Source organism: Gavia stellata, chromosome 1 (genome assembly GCF_030936135.1).
Source record: "Gavia stellata isolate bGavSte3 chromosome 1, bGavSte3.hap2, whole genome shotgun sequence".
NCBI classification, from domain to species: domain Eukaryota; kingdom Metazoa; phylum Chordata; class Aves; order Gaviiformes; family Gaviidae; genus Gavia; species Gavia stellata.
The window spans coordinates 235,298-254,698 of NC_082594.1; the positions used below are offsets into that span (position 1 = coordinate 235,298).

Consider the following 19,401-nt stretch of genomic DNA (forward strand, 5'->3'; position numbering starts at 1 on the left):
CCCTCAGCCCCCTTCCCCGCCCTGACCGCAGCTGGCAGACAGGATTGAGCAGTGACCGGCACTGCTTGATCCTGCTTGTGCGCAGCCTTTCCCAGATTAGCGACCGCATAGGAACGTGTGCCAGGGAGCTCAGGGCTCCTCCAGTCCTGCCCTGCGGTGGGATCACGGCTGCCTGGGGCCAGCAGGAGACAAGCCCCAAACCATCCCCAAAACAGCCGGGGACGCCCGGTGACATGGGCGGGCATCACGTTTAAACAACCAGCTGGTGCTTCAGAGAGCCCGTCACAACTGCGTGGCACTCTGCCGTGGGATACTGGGGCTTGAAAACAGGACTGGGAAGTGCACAGGAGAAAACGCATCCGGAGGTGCTGCAGGTGCCCCCGCCCCTGGCTCAGAAGGGCGGGAGAGGAGTCCGGGGGAGACCCCTGCTCATCCCGAAGTCTTTCCTGGGCATCTGCTGCCGTTTGCTGCCAGAGTCCTGGGGTGACGGGCCTTTGCTCCGACCCCCTTGCAGCTGTCCTCGCCCTCCCGAAGCACCGGCAGGAATCGGTACTCGGCTGCTGGGGCAATTCCACTCCAGGCCGGGAAGCGAGTAGGGAAGACAGTGGGGAGTGACCCCAGGGCAGGGGGCTCGGCCGGGGCTCGTTCCTCAGGGCCGGACGGGATGGCTGCTTGCTCCCGGGGCTCTGGGCGCTGGTCACCACAGTCCCGCTGGCAGCAGCGGGGGCTCGGCCGGTCTCGGAGAGCCCCGCTGGCAGCCGGGGGCTCCCGGCCCCGCCGGGCAGCCGCTGGCCGCGGGCGAGCGCCTGCAGCGGGGCCGCGTTCCCCTTCCCCGGGCGGGGCAGCCGGGCGCTGCGGCCCGGGGCCGGGCACGGCGCAGGACGCCGAGCGGGGCCGGTTCCCCCCGGCTGCCCCGCCCCCCCGCCCTCCCGTCCGCCGCCAGCGCGGGCCGGGGCGGGGCCGGGGCGGGGCCGGGGCGGGGCCGGGGCGCCAGAGCCGCGGGGCGGCGGGTGCCCCCCGCCCCGTCCTGTCCCGGCCCGTCCCGTCCCGGCCATGGGCTCCCTGCGCCGCCCCGCGCCGCCGCCGCCGCCCCCCCCGGGGCCGCCTCCCCCGGCGCTGCCCTCCCCGCCGGCGGCCGCGCCGGGCGGGCGGCTGCGGGCGCTGCACTGGGAGCCGGTGCCCGCGGCGCGGGTGCGCGGCCGCCGCTCGGTCTGGGCTCCGCGGGCCGCCCCGCCGCCGCTGGACCTGCCGCGCCTCCGGTCGCTCTTCCGAGAGCCCCGCGGGGCCGCCCCGGGGCAGCGCCCGCCGCCCGCGGTGAGACGCCCTCCCCCGGCCCGGACCCCCGTGTCCCCCCCCTCCCTGACCGCCCCGTGCCCCCCCCCAGGCCGCGCTGCTGGAGCCCAAGCGGAGCCTCGCCCTCGGCGTCTTCCTCAAGCAGGTCAAGCGGTGAGCGGAGCCGCCCCCGGGCCACCCCCCGGGCCACCCCCGCGGGACGCTGTCCCACCCCCCCAGGGAGAGTCCCCCCCCGGCAGCCTGCACCCCCCGGGGGACTGACACCCCGGGTCCCACGCACAGAGGGTGAAGGGAGACGCCCGTGCCCCCCCCCCGGGTCCAGCCTACGGGGGGGGCAGAATGAGACCCCCCAGGGGTCCCGGCGTGGGGGACGTTGTGGGTACCTGCTCCCCGCCAGGGTCCGGCGCACGGGTGGGGAATAGGGGCTCCTGCTGCCCTGTGCACCCGGGCACAGACGTGGGGGGGTCCCTGCCCCCCCCCGTGCCTGCTGCAGGGGGTCAGGTTGGGGGCCTGCCCCCCCAGGTGGGATGAGGGGGTCTGCTGGCTGCCGGGAAGGGGCGGGGGTTACCCTGTTGGGGGGCAGAGTGCTGCCCGTGTGGCCGGGCCAGGGGGTCACCAGTGTCTGACATGTCCCCCCAGGCCCGTCCGCCAGATCGTGCAGGACATCCAGGAGGGGGTCGGGGCACCCTACGGGGCGGAGAAGCTGCTGGAGCTCTCCCGGATGCTGCCCAGCACGGCAGAGGTGAGGGCTGGGGTCGGGGGGGGGGCCCGGTGGCCCCCATTGACACCCCTCTCTACTCGCAGGTGGCCCGGCTGCGCTCCTTCCCCGGCAGCCCTCGACAGCTCGCTGACCCCGAGCTCTTCATGCTGCTGCTGACCGAGGTGCCCAGGTGGGAGCCGTGGGAGCCGGGGGGGGTCCCACGCACCAGGGAGATCCGGTGCGCCAGGGGGGTCCCGGGCATCGGGGGTCCTGCGCCCCCGCCCGTTCACCCCGCACTCGCCCCCAGCTATACCCAGCGCCTGGAGCTGTTGGTGCTGAAGGAGGAGTTCTTCCCCCGGCTCAGCGCCCTGCGCAGCTCCATCCAGACCCTGACGGACGCCGCTGTTGGTGAGCAGCACCGCGGGGTGCGCCAGGACAGTGGGGTGGCAGGGTGCCGTCCCTGCCCATGCTCACCCCTCGGCCACTCCCCAGAGCTGCTGGACTGTGAAGAGCTGCACACCATCCTCCACCTCATCCTGAGCGCTGGCAACCACCTGAATTCGGTGAGCCCATGGCGCAGGGGACCTGCCGCCCACCCCCCACTCCCCCCAGTGCAGCGGGACCGCGGCGACTCCCCCACTTTGCTCCCAGGGTGGCTACGCCGGCAGCGCCGCCGGCTTCCGCCTCGCCTCGCTGCTGAAGCTGCCTGACACCAAGGCCAACGAGCCGGGCATGGACCTGCTGCACTTCGTGGCCATGGTGAGCACCGGTGGGGCTGTGGCGTCTGGCCTCCCCGCGCTGCCGAGGGCCAGGGACAGATTTACTGGGGGGGAGCTCGTTCTTGGGCCCATGCCCAGAGCAGGCTTTTCCCTGAGGGGGGTCCTAAGCAGAAGGTGGTCCCTGTGCACCCTGGTCCTCGGGGCTGCTCCAGAGGAGGCTGCGATGGGCGGGGCCTTGTCCTGGTCCCCTGCCCACCGTCCCCAAGGCAGTATCTGCCATCCCCGTGGCCCTTCTCTGGGCAGTGGCTGCCACGTGCAGGTCTGGCTCCATCCTGGGCTGCGGCCACCAGCCTGCACGGGGAGTGTGGCCCGACCAAGCCGTGCTGCCCTGGGAGGCACCAGGCTCTGCCGTAACTCCTCTGCCCGCTGGCCCTGGGACGGCCCGGCCACGTGCTCCTGTTCCCTTCTGCTGGCGTGCCACCACCAGGCCATCCCCAGCTGCCTCCCAATGCCTGGGAACTGTGGGGTGCCAGCGGAGTGGGGCTCGCCAGGGCATCCCTGTGGCTGCGGGCACCTGTGTGCCCCCAGGGAGACCCAGCTCCTTCCCCCATCCTGCGCAAGGTCACTGCCCGCGCCACCTGGGCAGGGATGCACCCCGCCTGCGCGCGGGGGAGGCTGTTTTCCCTGGCAGATGAGCTCCAGCACAGTTTTTCCCATGCTCGCCCCTGCTCTGCCCAGTGGCAGCTGCACGTCTCCTGCCCATGGGGAGCCTTCTCTCCCTCCTGCCCTTGGCACCGGCTTGTCCCTCCTTGGCCTGGACCCTCCTGTCACTGCTGCCGTAGTCCCCCCCCAAAGCCCCGTGTGCCTTTATAGATGCGTTTGTCCTTCCCGGGCATTTGGTTGTGGGTGTTGGTTCAAGTCACTCCCGCCGCAACCTGGCAGCGCGTCTGGCCGGGGACATGGGGTCGTTCGCCCCGGGCTGGCCCCCAGCCCCGGCAGGCAGACAGGGGGTTACCTCTGACGTTCCCCCGAGCTCCGGCTCTGCCGCGCGGGCGGCTCTGCCAGGGCCCTGGGGATGCCCCACGGTCCAGCGGGGCGCTGCTTGCTGCCCCTCTCACCCGCAGGAGGCGGCCAGGGTGGAGAAGAGCCTGCTGGACTTCCCCAGCAAGCTGCGGCATGTGGGCCCGGCCTCACGGTAAGGGCATCCCCACATCCCAGGGACGAGCGGGGACCCTGCCCCACAGGGTGGCACCCACCGGACATGGGAGTGAAGGGGCAGGAGGGGTCCCAGCTGTGGGGGGCACGGTGGGGGGTTAGAGTGGAGTGGAGTGGTGGGGGACGGGAGACCCACACATCTCCGCAGGATCGAGGCGGCAGAGGTGGAGGGGGAGCTGCGGAGGCTGGCAGGGCAGCTGGAGGGAGCCCGGAGCCTGGGTGCAGAGGGGCTGGGGCCGCAACTGCAGCCTTTCTTGCGTGCGGCCGAGGAGGAGCTGCGCGGGGCATGGGATGCGCTGGAGCAGATGCACCACTCTGCGGCCGCCACCCTCGACTTCTACTGCGAGGACGTGGCACCCGGCGGCCTGCAGGAGCTGTGCGCCGTCCTGCACGGCTTCGCGAGCCGGTTCCTTGCCACCGCACAGGTACGTGTGCCCCATTACGTGTGGGGCCGGTGTCGGCTCTGCCACCCCGTGCCCGCCCGACCCACCTCTGCCCCGCAGGAGAACCGGTTGCGGGAGCAGGTGCAGCGCCGGCGGCAGCAGCTGGAGCAGGAGCGGCTGAAGCGTCGCTCCATTGCCACATGCTCCACGCAGGACGTGGCCCCCCGGCACGTGGGGCCGGACAACCCCTTCCCTCTCACACCCCAGCCCAGCCGGCATGGCCTCCGCTCCCCGCGCCCCAGCTCTGAGCCCTGCCTGGCTGCCCCACGGGGGGACAACCTCCCTGGCTCCCTCAGCCCCCCAGGCTGTAGGAGCCCCCACCTGCCCCCCGCACTGGAGGGTCCTGCCTGGCCGCCCGGAGCCCCCCTGGCCCTGCAGCGGCGGCACACGGACCCGGCACTGACGGCCCTGCCGGAGGCGGGGGGCTGCGAGCAGCCCTCCCTGGGCACCCCGGCCAGCGGGCAGGGGGGGCTTTTCGAGCCCGGCCCCGAGCCCGACCTGCCTGAGCCGCCCCCCCCGGCCGATGCCTCGGCCCCCGCCAGCCCCGCACCCTCCTTCAGCCTGGCCAGCCTCTTCCAGCGGAGGGGGGCCCAGAGGGGACCGGGGTCCCCCCAGCTGCCCCCGGCTGCCCCCCCCGAGGGTTCTGCGCTGCTCAGCTTCCTCCGGCGCCTGGCGGGCGGGAAGGGGTGTGGGGCCCCCCACAGCTGAGGGGCTGCCGGGCTGGGGCTGCTGGGCCAGGCCCTTCCCCGCCCGGGCCCGTGTTTTATCCTTCCCCAAGTCCCTGTTCCCATTTGGTTTGTTGTTGTAATAAAAGCTGAGGATCTCCCCGGCCTCCTGCTCCCCCCAGGGCGGTGGCCACGCTCTGGGCCCGTCCACCGCCCCGCGCTGCTGTCACGCGAGGCCGTGGCGGCACATGCCTGCCTGTCAGTTGTGGCGCGCCGTGGTGCTGGCCCCACGGCTGGGGCCCCATGCCCGCAGCTCCCTGCCCACCACCTCCACGCCGCAGCTTCGCGGATGTGCTGCGGTGCCCGGCATTGCCGCCACGGTAGTGGCATCCCCTCCGCGGGGCTGGCCTGTGGCCGTGTCCCCGCCGAGCAGCCTGTCACTGCGCCCTTTGTTGTCGGCTGGTGCCGCCGGTGCCAGGCGGTGCGGAGGCGGGTGGTGCAGGGCCCCATCCGCCCCGTTCCCCGGGGGAACTGTGCCCAGGCTGGTCACCCCCTGCTCCAGCCCTGCCCCTGTGCCAGCCCGGCTGCTCCATGGGTCTGCGCGTGCCCTCCCGTCCCCACAGCCCAGCCAGCACCGGCACAGCCTCGGGACCCCGGTGCTGGTCGCTCCCATCCTGGCAGCCAGGCCCAGGGGGCCGTTGGGGGGGGCCCAATCCAGCCTGAAGCATGACCCGGGTGGGGGAGTGGAGCTGGGAGGGTCAGGCTGGCCGGGGACCCCGGGGGTCTCTGGTCCACCCTCTGCTCGAAGTAGGGATCCTACAGTGTTCAAGATAAGGGGCAGTATAGCACAGGGCTACATTGAGTGCTGGACAAGAAACCAAAGATCAGCTCTAGTACAGCGGAACAAAGTTCTGTATAGCAGAGTAAGATGCTTTACTAGTGTCCAGTAGCCTGTGTTGGGGAAAGGGTGCAACAGCTGGATCACTGAGTCATAGAGTAATTCGTATTGGAGAGACCTTGGGAGGTCTCTGGTCCAACCTCCTGCTTGAAGTAGGGGCAGCTGTAGGGTCAGAGCAGGCTGCTCACAGCCTCATCCAGTAACATCTTGAAAACCTCCAAGGATGGAGGCCGCACAACTTCTCTGGGCAGCCTGCTGCAATACTGGACCCTCCTCACAGGGAAAAAACTTTCCCCTATATCCAGCCTGAAGTTCTCATTTCAGCCGATGCCTGTGGTCTCTTGTTTTCCTGCCATGCACCACCGTGAAGAGCCTGGCTCCGTTTCCTTGGTAAGCTCACCATCGGTGCTGGCAGCTTGCTGTTAGGTCGGCAGCTTTCTCTCCTGAAGGCTGAGCAAGCCCCGGTCCCTCAGCAGCTCCTCACAGGGCAGGTGCTCCAGCCCCTGACCAGCTCAGTGGCCACCCCTGAACCCGCCACAGCTTGTCAAGGTCTTTCCTGTACTGGGGGCCCAAAACTAGATGCGGTGCCTGGATGTGGTTTAGCAAGGGCTGAGTAGAGGGGACGACAATCCCTGCCCTCGACCTCCTGGCTGTGCCCCTGTTCACACAGGCCAGGGTGCTACTGGGCTCTCCTTGCTGCCGGGGTGCACTGTGGCTCATGTCCTGCTCGCTGCCCACCCAGACCCCCAGGACATTTTCCCCGGAGCCGCTTCCCCAGCCTGGCAGTCCCGGCCTGTGCTGTTGCAGGGGCGCTCTGCTTCCCAGAGCAGGACTTGGCATTTGTCACGCTGAGTTTCATGTGGTTCCCGTCGGCCCATTCCTCGCGCCTGCCCGAGGCCCTCGGGGTGCAGTCCTGCCCTCCAGCGTGTCAACCGCTTCCCCCTCCCCACCTTGGTGTCCTTTGTAAGCTTGACGAGCGTGCACTCTGTGCCTGCACTGGGTCATTGCTGAAGAAGTTAAGCGGGAGAGGTCCCCAGGCTGGTCCCTGTGGTGGTCCACTTGTCACCCGCCTCCAGGCACAGCACAGCTCATGAACCACCACCCTCTGAGCCCAACCTTCCAACCTGTTTTTGACCCACCGGGTTGTCCAGCCCTCCACACCATAACATCCTGCCTCGGATGTGAGGGCTGTGGGAGAAGGTGCCAAAACCGAGTCACAGCCGTTGCCACCTGTGGCCGTCACCCACCACCACAGCCCGTCACTGCACCGTGGAGGGCAGACGGGGCCGTTGGGGGTGAATTCACCCCAGACACCTCCCAGGGCCCTGCTCGGCTGCAGCCGTGGCTGTGGCGGCGGTGCCAGGCTGGCGTGGCCCTGCGGGATGGCGATGGCGGGAGGTGGGAATGCCGTCTGGCCGGTTCCTCCGTGCGGCTGGGGACAGGCCTCCCTGGGCCACCGCCCCCGGCCACCCACGGGCAGCAACTGCTTGGGGACCCGGGGACCCCGCCATGCGCAGACACCGCGGCTGCCTGCGCGCTTGCACATGGGTGTGTGCACACCCTGGGGCCCCCACGCCTGCAGCGTCCCCGGCCCCCGCCCACCTTCCGGCGCCTCTCCTGCGCCCGGCACCCAGCTGCGGTGTGGTGCCTGGCCAGACCCGGCCGTGGGGTCACCGGGAAGATCCTGCTGGACCCCTCCACCCGTCCCACCGCCCTGCCCGAGGCTGGTGCTGCTGTGGGATGGCTCCTGCAGGCAGGTGAGTCGGGGCGTGTGCCGGGGCGTGTGTCGGGGCGTGGGCTGCACGTGGTGCACGGGCAAGGGGCGGCAGCACGGGGACCAGCACCCTCACCCCGAGGGTCCCCGGGGCACCACGCACCCACCTGCATCCCCAAGGGCAGCAGAGAGCGGCGGGCACGCACGCGTGGGCTCAGGCGCTCACCGGGGTGGGAGCGTGCTCGGGTGTGCAAACTGGCACGGGAGCGCTCAGAAACACGGGTGGGGACAGACACGCCCGCACGGACGGGAGTGGGTGTGCACGGGCACAGCGTGCACACACACACCTCCCACTGGTGTCGTGAGGGGGTGCTGCCCCGCTCCCCCCACACCCCGCGGCCGGCTGCACCCCACGTTTCAGCCGCGAGTGGGCTCTGCCCCACCCGTGTCCACGCAAGGGAGGGACACACAACGCACGGGCCAGCTCCCGCCCGCCCCCCCCCCGCCCCGTGCACACTGCACCCCCCCACACTTTGGGGTCTGCCAGCCAGGAGGTGTGTGTGTCCCCCCCGCTTTGGGGGGGGGAGCCGGGGAGGGATGCGGTTGCCGTGGCGACAGCTGGGTACCCCGGGGATGCAGGGGGGTGCGCCCGGAGCCCCCCCCACTGCAGAGCCACAGCCCGGACTCGACCATTTGTGCTGGGGGGGGTTTGGTCCTGCTCTCCTCCCCCCTACTCTCCCGGGACCCCCTCCCCGCGGGCCCTCCACGCGGGAGCGGCGACGCGGCGCTCTGCGCCGCGTCGCCGCTCCCGCGTGGAGGGCCCGCGGGGGGGGGTCCCGTGCAGTCCGGGGGGGGGGAAGCGTGTGGCCCCCCTCTCCCCGCGCCGTGGTGCGGTCCGGTCTGGCAGCTGCCTTCCCTGCCCATCCCTGGCGCAGTCCCTGCCGCGCCGCGCCGGGCCGGGCCGAGGATGCGCGCTGCCGGCCCGCGGCGGGGGCTGGAGCGAGGAGGGGGCTGCGTGGGGGGTGAGTGGGGGGGGCGCGCGTGGGGGCGCGGGTCGGGTGGGGGATGGGCTTGGCGCGGGTGGGGAGGGGGGTGCTGGCGCGGGTGGGGGTGTCACGCGTGGGGTGGGGTGTCACGCGTGGGGCGGGGAACTGGCCCGCCGTGTGGAGATGGGGCGGGGGCGTGGGGTGGGTCCGGGGGGGGGAGCGCCGGCCTGTCGCGAGTGGGGGGTAGCCTGGATGGGCGGGGGGGGGGGGGGGCACAAGGACAAGGCCGGGGGGGGACAGGGAGAGGCAGGATGGGGGACGGGGACACGGGGGGGCCGGCGACGGGGGGGTGGGGGGCTGGCGAGAAGGACACGAGGTTGGGGGGCAGGGACGGGGGGGGACAGGGACAAGGAGGAACGGGGGGGCAGGGACAGGGACAAGGAGGGGCGGGATGTGGGGCCGGGCCGTGCCCGCAGCACGACGGCGGGGACCCGCAGCCGCTGCGGCGCCCCGGGCCGGGGCCGGCGCTGCCCCCGCTCCCCGGTCCGCCCCCCCGCTGCCCCCCCCGCTGTCCGGTGCCCGGAGCCCCGTCGCGGGGGCGGCGCCGTCGGGGCGGGCGGTGCCGCACAATGGCGGCCGGGGCGGGGCCGGGCCCGGGCCTGGAGCGCGGGGCCGCCGCAGCGCCGTGAGCGGGGCCGGGGGTCCGTGGGGCCGGGGGGGCCGTGGGGCCGGCGTGGGGCCCCGCGATGCTCGGGCGGGCGCAGGGCCCCCCGGAGCGCTCACGGCCTGTGGGGCGGGCGGGGCGGGGGGGCAGGCGGCGTGTCCCCCGTGGGGCGGGGGGGCAGACGGCGTGTCCCCCGTGGGGCGGCCGGGGGTGGGGGGGGCCCGTCCCGGGGGGGAGGGGGGGGGGCGGGGGGACTGCGGGGGTCCCCAGCCCGGGAGAGCCCGGACACGGAGGGGGCGGAGGGGGTGGATCAGCGGGATCCGTGGGGCAGGAGGTGGGGGGGCTGCCGTGGGGCAGGCAGGGGCTTTGCGCGGGGTCCACCGCTACGGGGTGAGGGTGCTACGCACCCCGGCGCTGGGGTGCAGGGCAGAGCTGTGGGTTGCGGAGGCGCGTGGGGCTGGGCTGGGGCAGGTGGGGGGCTCCCTATGGGTGCCCAGGAACCATGGGCATGGTCGGGAGTGGGGGGGCCCCCCCCGTGCACCCCAGAGCATGTGGGGCCGAGGGCTGTGGGCGTCTCTGCGGGGTGAGCAGGCTCCTGTGTGCCCAGCGTGTGGGGCAGGCGTGGGGCGTGATCCTGCAGGGCTGGGGGTTGTGGGGTGCCGTGGGGCTGCCCCGGCCCCGCTGACCGTCCTCGCTCCCAGGCTGAGCGCCGTGGGGCCGCGGGGACGCCGCCATGGCCAAGCGGGAGGCCAGCGCCAGCCCGGTGGTGCGGCAGATTGACAAGCAGTTCCTGGTGTGCAGCATCTGCCTTGACCGCTACCGCAACCCCAAGGTGCTGCCCTGCCTGCACACCTTCTGCGAGAGGTGAGACCTCGGCCCCGCCGCGCCCCATCTGCGCTCCTGGACCCACTGTGTCCCAACTGTGCTCCCAGCCCCGCTGCGCCCCACTGCATCCCCTTTGTGCCCTCAGGCCACGCTGCATCCCCGCTGTGTCCCCAGCGCGTCCCTCCTGTGCCCCGCTGTGTCCCTGGCCACCACTACATCCTGACTGCATCCCTGCTGCATCCTTGCTGCATCCCCACCGTGCCCCTGGGCCTCGCTGTGTCCTCACTGTGTCCCCGTTACATCCCTGCTCTGCCCCGCTGCGTCCCTGGGCCCCACCGTATCCTGACTGCACCCCACTGCATCCCCACCGTGCCCCTGCGCCTCCCTGCATCCCTGCTGCATGCCCACTGTGCCCCCAGCCCCACTGTGTCCTGCTGTGCCTTGCTGCATCCCGCTGCGTCCCCCAGCTTGTGCCCTTCCACTGCGCCCTGGGCCCTGTTGTGCCCCCCCGCTGTGTTGCACTGCACCCCCCCCCAGGACCCCCTCACACAGCTCCTGCAGGAGAGCTGGGGTCCCTGTGCCCCCGGCATTCGCACTGCACCCCCGCTGTGCTCCACTGCACCTCGCCGCATCCCCCCAGCATTCCCTGCATGTACCTCCTGCAGGAGACGAGCTGGGGCTCCTGTGCCCCACTGCACCCTCACTGCACCCACACAGCACTGCGCTGCATCCCCACTGCATCCTTGCTGCATCCCCGCTGCACCCACATGGCACTGCACTGCATCCCTGCTGCATCCCCATGGCATCCCCGCTGTGCCCCGCTGCATCCCCGCCGCATCTTGTTGCACCCCCACTGCATCCCTGCTGCATCCCCATGGCATCCCCGCTGTACAGCACTGCACCCCCGCCACAGGTTGCACCCCCCTGCACCCCACTGCATCCCCCAAGCATCCCCCAAACCCGCAGCGAGAGCAGAGCCACCCCCTCAGCCCACCCTCCCCATGCATCCCCCGACAGCCACCGTGGGGCAGCCAGAGCCCCCCCGGTGCCCCCGCAGTGAGGGGTGAGCCAGGACCCCATGGCCCCCTGCGCCCCCCTGCCCTCCCCCAGGGAGAGACGGGGCTGAGAGCCCTTGCTGCCCCAGGGGTGGGGAGCCGGGGCCCCCCTGCGCCCCATGGCTGCCTTCCCCCACACACGCCCGCCCGCGTGGGGGCCAGGACCCCGCTGACCCCGTGCCCCCCGCTTCTCCACGAGGGCTGCGCAGCCTCTCCCTGTGCCCCCTGAGCCCCCCCGCTGCCCCCCTCCCCGCTCGCCACCATGGGCTGCAGCAGCCGGGGCTGATCCGGTGCTGGTGCCCAGCGGCGTGGGGGTGCGTGGGGGGGCCGGGGGCACGGCTGGGGTGGGGCGGGGCGGGGGGCTGCGGCCGCGGTCGTCGTCACTGGGCTCTGCACTGATGTCTGCTCTCTCTGTGCCCCCCCAGAGACCCCACATCCCCCCTGCCGCCCCCTCCCCTCGGAGCCTCCCTCCCTCCCGGCTCTGCCCCAGCCCCTTCCCCAGCCCTGCTCCGCCCGGCCTCTCCCCTCCTGTCTGTCTGTCTGTCCACCCCTCGGGGCTCTGGCGGCCCCTCACGGGCACTGCAGCGCGGCCCTCCTGTCCATCTGTCCTGCCGTCTGTCTGCCCCTCCGGCCCCCACCCTTGCTCCTGCACCCCAGTGTGCTGCAGTGTAGCCCTCCTGTCCGTCTGTCCTGCTATCTGTCCTGCCAGGCCCATCCCTCTGCTCCTGCCCCACGCACCCTGATGTGCTGCCCTTCTGTCTGTCCGTCCTGCTGTCTGTCTGCCCTGCCAGCCCAGTCCTTCCGCTCCTGGCCCGTGCACCCCAGTCTGCCACAGTGCTGTCCGTCCGTCCGTGCCATTGACTGTCTGCTTCTCTGGCCCCATCCATCTGCTCCTGCCCCATGCACCCCGATCCCTCCTGTCCGTCTCTCCTGCCGTCTGTCTGCCCCTCCAGCCCTGTCCCTCTGCTCCGCACACCCTGATCCCTCCTGTCCCTCTGTCTGCCCCTCCAGCCCCACCGCTCTGCTCCTGTCCTGCACACCCTGATCCCTCCAGTCCGTCTGTCCATCCTGCTGTCTGCTTGCCGCTCCAGCCCCGTCCCTCTGCTCCTGTCCTGCACACTCCGGCCCCTCCTGTCTGTCCGCCCCTCCCTCTGCCCCTCGTTTCCCCCCTCCCCGCTGCCCCGCTCCGCGCGGGTCCTGACCCTCTGGTTGTCCCCGTTCGCCCCAGGTGTCTCCAGAACTATATCCCGCCCCAGAGCCTGACCCTCTCCTGCCCCGTCTGCCGCCAGACCTCCATCCTGCCCGAGCGCGGCGTCGCCGCCCTGCAGAACAACTTCTTCATCACCAACCTGATGGAGGTGCTGCAGCGGGACCCCGAGAGCTGTGGCCCCCACCCCGGCCGCGGCCTGGACCCCGTCAGCGCCGTCACTGGCCAGCCCCTCTCCTGCCCCAACCACGAGGGCAAGGTGGGTTGCCCCGGCGGGCGGGGGGGACTGTGAGGGGCTGGGGGTGTCCAGGGGGGCTGCAGGGGCTGGGGGACTCTGGGGGTCCGGGGGGGGCTGCAGGGTCCGGGAGGACTGCAGGGGCTGGGGGGGCTGCGGGAATCCAGGGAGGCTTCAGGGTCCGGGGAGGCTGCGGGGGTCTGGGATGGCTCTGGGGCCCAGGGGCTGGGGGGGCCGTCGCAGGCAGCTCTGAGTGCCCGTGCACAGGTGATGGAGTTTTACTGTGAGCCGTGCGAGACGGCCATGTGCCACGAGTGCACGGAGGGGGAGCACCGGGAGCACGTCACCGTGCCGCTGCGCGACGTGGTGGAGCAGCACAAGGCAGCCCTGCAGCAGCAGCTGGATGCCGTCAGGAGCAGGTACGGGGACGGGGGGCTGCTGGGGACGGGGCGGGGCTGGGGCTCTGCTGGGGGTCCCCTCCACCTGTGCCCACCCAGCGCCGGCTCCTCCGCAGGCTCCCGCAGCTGGCAGCGGCCATCGGGCTGGTGTCGGAGATCAGCCAGCAGCTGGTGGAGCGCAAGAACGAGGCGGTGTCGGAGATCGGCAGCACCTTCGAGGAGCTGGAGACGGCGCTGCGGCAGCGCAAGGGGCTGCTGGTGCGGGACCTGGAGGCCACCTGCGGGGCCAAGCAGAAGGTAACCATGCCGCCATGCCCCGTGCTGCTGTGCCCCCACACTGCCATGCCCCCGTGCTGCCATGCTCCCACACCGCCGTGCCCCTGTGCCGGCGTCCCTCCCCTGTGCCTGCCCACTGCCCCTGCCCGGCTCTTCCTGAAAAGGCTGAACATGCCCTGGCCGTGCCAACAGCGCCGGCCAGCCCTGCCGGTGCAGGCAGCCGAGCTCTGGGCAGCCCTCCCTCCGGGCGGCCAGGCTCCGGGTGCAGTGCCGCAGGGGCCAGCCGGAGCTGTGGCTGGGGTCGGGTGCCAGTGAGGGTCCTGGCCCGGCGGTGAGGCTGACCTGCCCCATCCCGGCAGGTGCTGCAGGCGCAGCTGGACGCCCTGCGCCAGGGCCAGGAGAGCATCCTCAGCAGCTGCGCCTTCACCGAGCAGGCGCTGCACCACGGCACTGCCACCGAGGTGCTGCTTGTGAAGAAGCAGATGAGCGAGCGGCTGAGCGAGCTGGCCAGCCAGGAGTTCCCCGAGCACCCCCACGAGAATGCCCAGCTCGACTACATCGTGGAGACTGAGGGTGTCCGCAAGTCCATCCTCAACCTGGGCGTGCTGATCACCACCAGCGCCACGGCCCACAAGACGGTGGCCACGGGTGAGGGGCTGCGGCACGCCGTGGTGGGGCAGCCCTCCTCGCTCAGCGTCACCACCAAGGACAAGGACGGGGAGCTGGTGCGCAGCGGCAGCGCCAGCCTGCGCTTCCAGGTGACGGCGCCGGACGGCGGTGCGGCCGAGGCGGAGGTGCAGGACAACAAGAACGGCACCTACGAGCTGCTCTACACCCCCCGCGCTGAGGGCGACTTCCTCCTCTCCATCCTGCTCTATGGGCAGCCCATCCGTGGCAGCCCCTTCCGCGTCCGTGCTGTCAAGGCCTCCGACGTGCCCCCCTCTCCTGACGACGTCAAGCGCCGTGTCAAGTCGCCCAGCAGCGGGCACATCCGGCAGAAGGCCGTCCGGCGCCCCTCCAGCATGTACAGCAGTGGCAAGAAGAAGGAGAATCCCATCGAGGACGAGCTCATCTTCCGCGTGGGTGAGCGGTGGGGGCTTCTTGGGGCTCCCCAGGGTGGTGGGGGCTCCTCAGGGCAGATGGGGGCTCCCCTCGACCCCCCCTGAACGCCCTCCGCCGCAGGAAGCCGTGGCCGGGAGAAGGGGGAGTTCACCAACCTCCAGGGCATTTCCACTTCCAGCAGCGGCCGCATCGTGGTGGCTGACAGCAATAACCAGTGTGTGCAGGTAGGACTGTGGCCCCACCCCTGGCCCCATTCCACCCCCCTGCTGGTTGACACCCCCCCTTGCTGCCCCCCAGGTGTTTTCCAACGAGGGGCAGTTCCGGCTGCGGTTCGGGGTGCGGGGCCGCTCCCCGGGCCAGCTCCAGCGCCCGACCGGCGTCACGGTGGACATGAACGGGGACATCATCATCGCGGACTATGACAACCGCTGGGTCAGCATTTTCTCCCCCGAGGGCAAGTTCAAGGTGAGGGGGCAGTGGCCAGGCTGGGGGGGGGGACGGACATGGCTCCGCGCCTGGCCCTGATACCCCTTCCCGGCTGCAGACCAAGATTGGGGCTGGGCGGCTGATGGGCCCCAAGGGCGTCGCCGTGGACCGCAATGGCCACATCATCGTGGTAGACAACAAGGCCTGCTGCGTCTTCATCTTCCAGTCCAACGGCAAGCTCGTCACCAAGTTTGGGAGCCGCGGCACAGCCGAGCGGCAGTTTGCAGGTACACTTGATGGTAATACACCGACTGGCAAGTCCCCTTTTCCTTACTGCATGCCTTTGGCTTCCCGCTGCACCGGGGCCGGGCTGGGACGGTGAGTACCGCACGCCTCGCCGACGGCGGCTGGCACCCAGCCGGCACCGGGACACCTGGAGCTGGGTCTGGGATCTGGGCTGGGACTCTGGGTTTGGGTTCTGGGCTCTGGTTCTTGTTCTGGGTTTTGGTTCTGGTTCTAGTCATGGGTTCTAGGCTGGGGATCTGGTTCTAGGTTGTGGTTCTAGGCTCCGGGTTTGTGTTCTGGGCTCTGGTTCTGGTTTTGGCAGTGGGCTCTGTCCCCGTGGGTCTGGGCTCTGGGGTCTCGGTCCATCCTCAGCACTGGTCCCACCATGGGGCCGGGTGCCCCCCTCCAGCCATGGGGCCAAGCACCGCCTGCACTAACCCCCTTGTGCTGGCCTCACCGGCTGCTCGCGTGGCACTAAGGACACTAACTAGGCACTGGGGCCGGGCTGCCCCTTCCCTGGTGCAGGACCAAGGGGTGTCCCCCTGTTCCCGCGGCGCTGGCGCTGTGCCAGGCCGGGTCCCCTATCCCCGTCCAGGGCTGAGCCCCCCGTCCCGGGGCTGAGTCCCCTCCCCTCCCCAGGGCCCCACTTCGTGGCGGTCAACAACAAGAACGAGATCGTGGTGACCGACTTCCACAACCACTCGGTGAAGGTGAGTGCCGCCGCGGCAGGTGGTGGGTGGCCGCTGGCGTCCCTGGCTCCGTGCCCTCCCCGTGCCCCTGCACTCCCTGGGGACATCTGGGGACGATGCCGGTGCCATGTGCCAGGACAGCCCGCAGTGACCCCCTCTCCCCAGGTGTACAACGCGGATGGCGAATTCCTCTTCAAGTTCGGGTCGCACGGGGAAGGGAACGGGCAGTTCAACGCCCCCACGGGGGTGGCCGTCGACACCAACGGCAACATCATCGTCGCCGACTGGGGCAACAGCCGCATCCAGGTACCAGCACTGGCACCAGCACCGTAGCCCCACGCTGCCCCGGGGGGGACCTGCCCTGCAGTCCATGGGGCCCCTCTGCCCCCCATGCTGTGCCAGCCCTGGGGGGTGCTGGGCCAGCACCATCCCCTCCCCATCCCATCCCTGTCCCCATCCCATGCCCGTCTTGCTGCAGGGAGCAGGTCCCGCAGGCAGCCCGGGCGCAGGAGGGGCTGCAGGCAGGGAATGGGGCTTGTGGCCCCAGCGCTGAACAACGCGCAGGGCGAGGGGGCTCAGCAGAGCGGGGACAAGGTCCCGGCACGCCGGGGGCCATCGGGGCGGGGGTGTCCCTGGGGCAGTGGGGTGCCTGGGCAGTAGCGGCAGCACGGACTTTGGGGACAGCGTGTCTCTGCCCGTCCCTGCAGGTCTTCGACAGCTCGGGCTCCTTCCTCTCCTACATCAACACGGCCGCCGACCCCCTGTACGGGCCGCAGGGCCTGGCCCTCACCTCCGACGGACACGTGGTGGTGGCCGACTCCGGCAACCATTGCTTCAAGGCCTATCGCTACCTGCAGTAGCCGCCACGGGGACGGGGATGGGGACGCTGCCAGTGCTGCGCCAGGACGGTGCCCGCGGGCCCCCCGGGAGAGTGCCCGCAGCGGGGTGCCCCGAGCGACGGCCACCCCACAGCCGTCGCCGCCCCACAGCCATTGCAGCCCCACAGTCATCGCTGCCCCCCAAGCGCCACCCCGGTCTTCATGTGCACTTTATCCCGGGGGGCAGCTGGGCCCAGAGCGGGGGTGAGGACGGGTCTGGCTAGGGTGGGGGCTGCCTGGGGGGCTGTGGTCATGCCCTTCCTCCTGCCCCACGGCAGGGCCGGCAGCCCCGCTGCCCCTGCTGCCAGGGGTCCCGAAGGCGCATGGGGGCGATGGGGGCGTGTGGGGCAGGGGGAGCCACCGGGCAGGGCTGGGGGCTGTGTGCGCTGCTCGGGGCTGCGGGGCAGCTGTGGGGCGGCCGGTGCTGGAGCCCCGTGCCCCACAGGGGCTGTCCCCCCACTGGCCCCACACCCCCAGCACTGCGGCCCCGCTCCCCCGGCTCGAGCCCCAGCCGTGGGGCGACCACGCGTGCCTGCCTGCCCCGCAGCGGGGCTGTGTGGGGCTGCTGCCGCACGCTGACAAACTGTATGTACAAAATAAAGTATTCTGGAAGTATCCTGCCCCCCGGCACTGCCAGGCCCACGGTGGGGGGGCGGTGGGGCCGGTGGGAGCAGGGGCAGCTCCCACCCCATGGACCCACATCACAGCCACGGCACCACCTTCACCGGGAGTCCCTGGGGCAAAGGCTCGCCGAGTGTGGTGGTGGGAGCCACGGTGGTGGGAGCCAGTGTGCCGGGAGCTGGGGGTGGCGGGCAGGGGCCTGGAACCAGCACCAGGGCAGGGGGGAGCTGAGCCCGGCTGGGCACCGCTGATGCGCTCCTGGAGACCCCCAGGCACCCCGTGGGGCAGTGGGACCCTCCTGGTTGTGCTGGGACCCCGACGTTGTGGTGGGACCCCCGTGCTGCGGTGGGACCCTCAGGCCACAGCGGGACCCCCGGGCTGCGGTGGGAGCCCAAGGCCGTGGCTGGACCGACGTGGGCAGCACCAGGCGGAGCAGAGATGGGCGCAGCGCCCGCAGCTCCCGGCACTGCTGGGTGCCTGCCCAGCACGGCCTCCCGCCAGCACTGACCCGTGGTGCAGGGACGGGGTCGGACTGGTCCGTACTGGGAGCGGGGATGGGGTCAGACCAGTCCGTACTGGGAGTGGGGATGGGGTCGGACTGGTCCGTACTGGGAGCGGGGATGGGGTCAGACCAGTCCGTACTGGGAGTGGGGATGGGGTCGGACTGGTCCGTGGTGGGAGTGGGGATGGGGTCGGACTGGTCCGTGGTGGGAGCGGGGATGGGGTCAGACCAGTCCATACTGGGAGCGGGGATGGGGTCAACCAGTCCGTACTGGGAGTGGGGATGGGGTCGGACTGGTCCCTACTGGGAGTGGGGATGAGGTCGGACTGGTCCGTGGTGGGAGTGGGGATGGGGTCAGACCGGTCTGTACTGGGAGTGGGGATGAGGTCGGACTGGTCCGTGGTGGGAGTGGGGATGGGGTCCGACTGGTCTGTGGTGGGAGCGGGGATGGGGTCAGACCAGTCCGTACTGGGAGTGGGGATGGGGTCGGACTGATCCGTGGTGGGAGCGGGGATGGGGTCAGACCAGTCCGTACTGGGAGTGGGGATGGGGTCGGACTGGTCCGTGGTGGGAGCGGGGATGGGGTCAGACCAGTCCATACTGGGAGCGGGGATGGGGTCAACCAGTCCGTACTGGGAGTGGGGATGGGGTCGGACTGGTCCCTACTGGGAGTGGGGATGAGGTCGGACTGGTCCGTGGTGGGAGTGGGGATGGGGTCAGACCGGTCTGTACTGGGAGTGGGGATGAGGTCGGACTGGTCCGTGGTGGGAGTGGGGATGGGGTCGGACTGGTCCGTGGTGGGAGCGGGGATGGGGTCAGACCAGTCCGTGGTGGGAGTGGGGATGGGGTCGGACTGATCCGTGGTGGGAGCGGGGATGGGGTCAGACCAGTCCGTACTGGGAATGGGGATGGGGTCGGACTGGTCCGTGGTGGGAGCGGGGATGGGGTCAGACCAGTCCGTACTGGGAGTGGGGATGGGGTCGGACTGGTCCGTGGTGGGAGCGGGGATGGGGTCAGACCAGTCCGTACTGGGAGTGGGGATGGGGTCGGACTGGTCCGTGGTGGGAGCGGGGATGGGGTCAGACCAGTCCGTACTGGGAGTGGGGATGAGGTCGGACTGGTCCGTGCTGGGAGCGGGGATGGGGTCAGACCAGTCCGTACTGGGAGTGGGGATGGGGTCGGACTGGTCCGTGCTGGGAGCGGGAGCAGTAGGGTCTGTGCGCACCCTCCCCACGGGGCTCTGCACCCCACGGGGGTTGCCCCCCATCCCACAGGAGCTTCGCCCCCGCGCAGGGGCTGCCCCCCCGGCCTATGGGGAACGTAACTGCAGGACGTGCACCCCGTGTAGGAGTGTGCCCCCCCTGCCCCCAGGACATGCACCCCGGGTGGGGCAGCACCCTGACCCCCCCCAGCTGGTGTTCCCGGCTGCCCCAGGCACGGAGCCAGGCTGGCTGCCCGCTCCTGCCCGCTCCTGCCCGCGGCTGGCGGCCAGAGCAAACAGGCGCAGTGGGGCCAAGGCCCTTCCCAGCACCGGGCTGGCGGGGGGCTGCTGGGAAGGGGCTGGGATGGCGCCAGCCCCGCCCGCTGAACCCCCAGACCCCGGGCACCCTGCTGCGGGGGGACCCCCCCCTCCCCACCCCGCCAC

General features: G+C 71.4%; 1 protein-coding gene across 3 annotated transcripts; it reads left to right on the forward strand.

Moving 5' to 3' along the window:
- The first annotated feature begins 10,030 nt into the window (after nt 1-10,030).
- On the forward strand, nt 10,031-16,686 carry TRIM3 (tripartite motif containing 3). 3 transcript variants are annotated; one of them, XM_059830412.1, is made up of 11 exons: nt 10,031-10,161; nt 12,406-12,643; nt 12,887-13,038; nt 13,134-13,314; nt 13,653-14,376; nt 14,476-14,579; nt 14,653-14,820; nt 14,900-15,080; nt 15,706-15,776; nt 15,921-16,061; nt 16,463-16,686. In XM_059830412.1, the coding sequence occupies exons 1-11, from the start codon at nt 10,031-10,033 to the stop codon at nt 16,613-16,615; spliced, it is 2,244 nt and encodes a 747-aa protein (XP_059686395.1). In that variant the 3' UTR covers nt 16,616-16,686. The 3 variants fall into 3 exon arrangements, with proteins under 3 accessions (XP_059686395.1, XP_059686458.1, XP_059686531.1); XM_059830475.1 differs by having other exon boundaries at nt 14,900-15,068; XM_059830548.1 differs by having other exon boundaries at nt 10,046-10,161; nt 12,791-13,038; nt 14,900-15,068.
- Nucleotides 16,687-19,401: the final 2,715 nt, after the last annotated feature.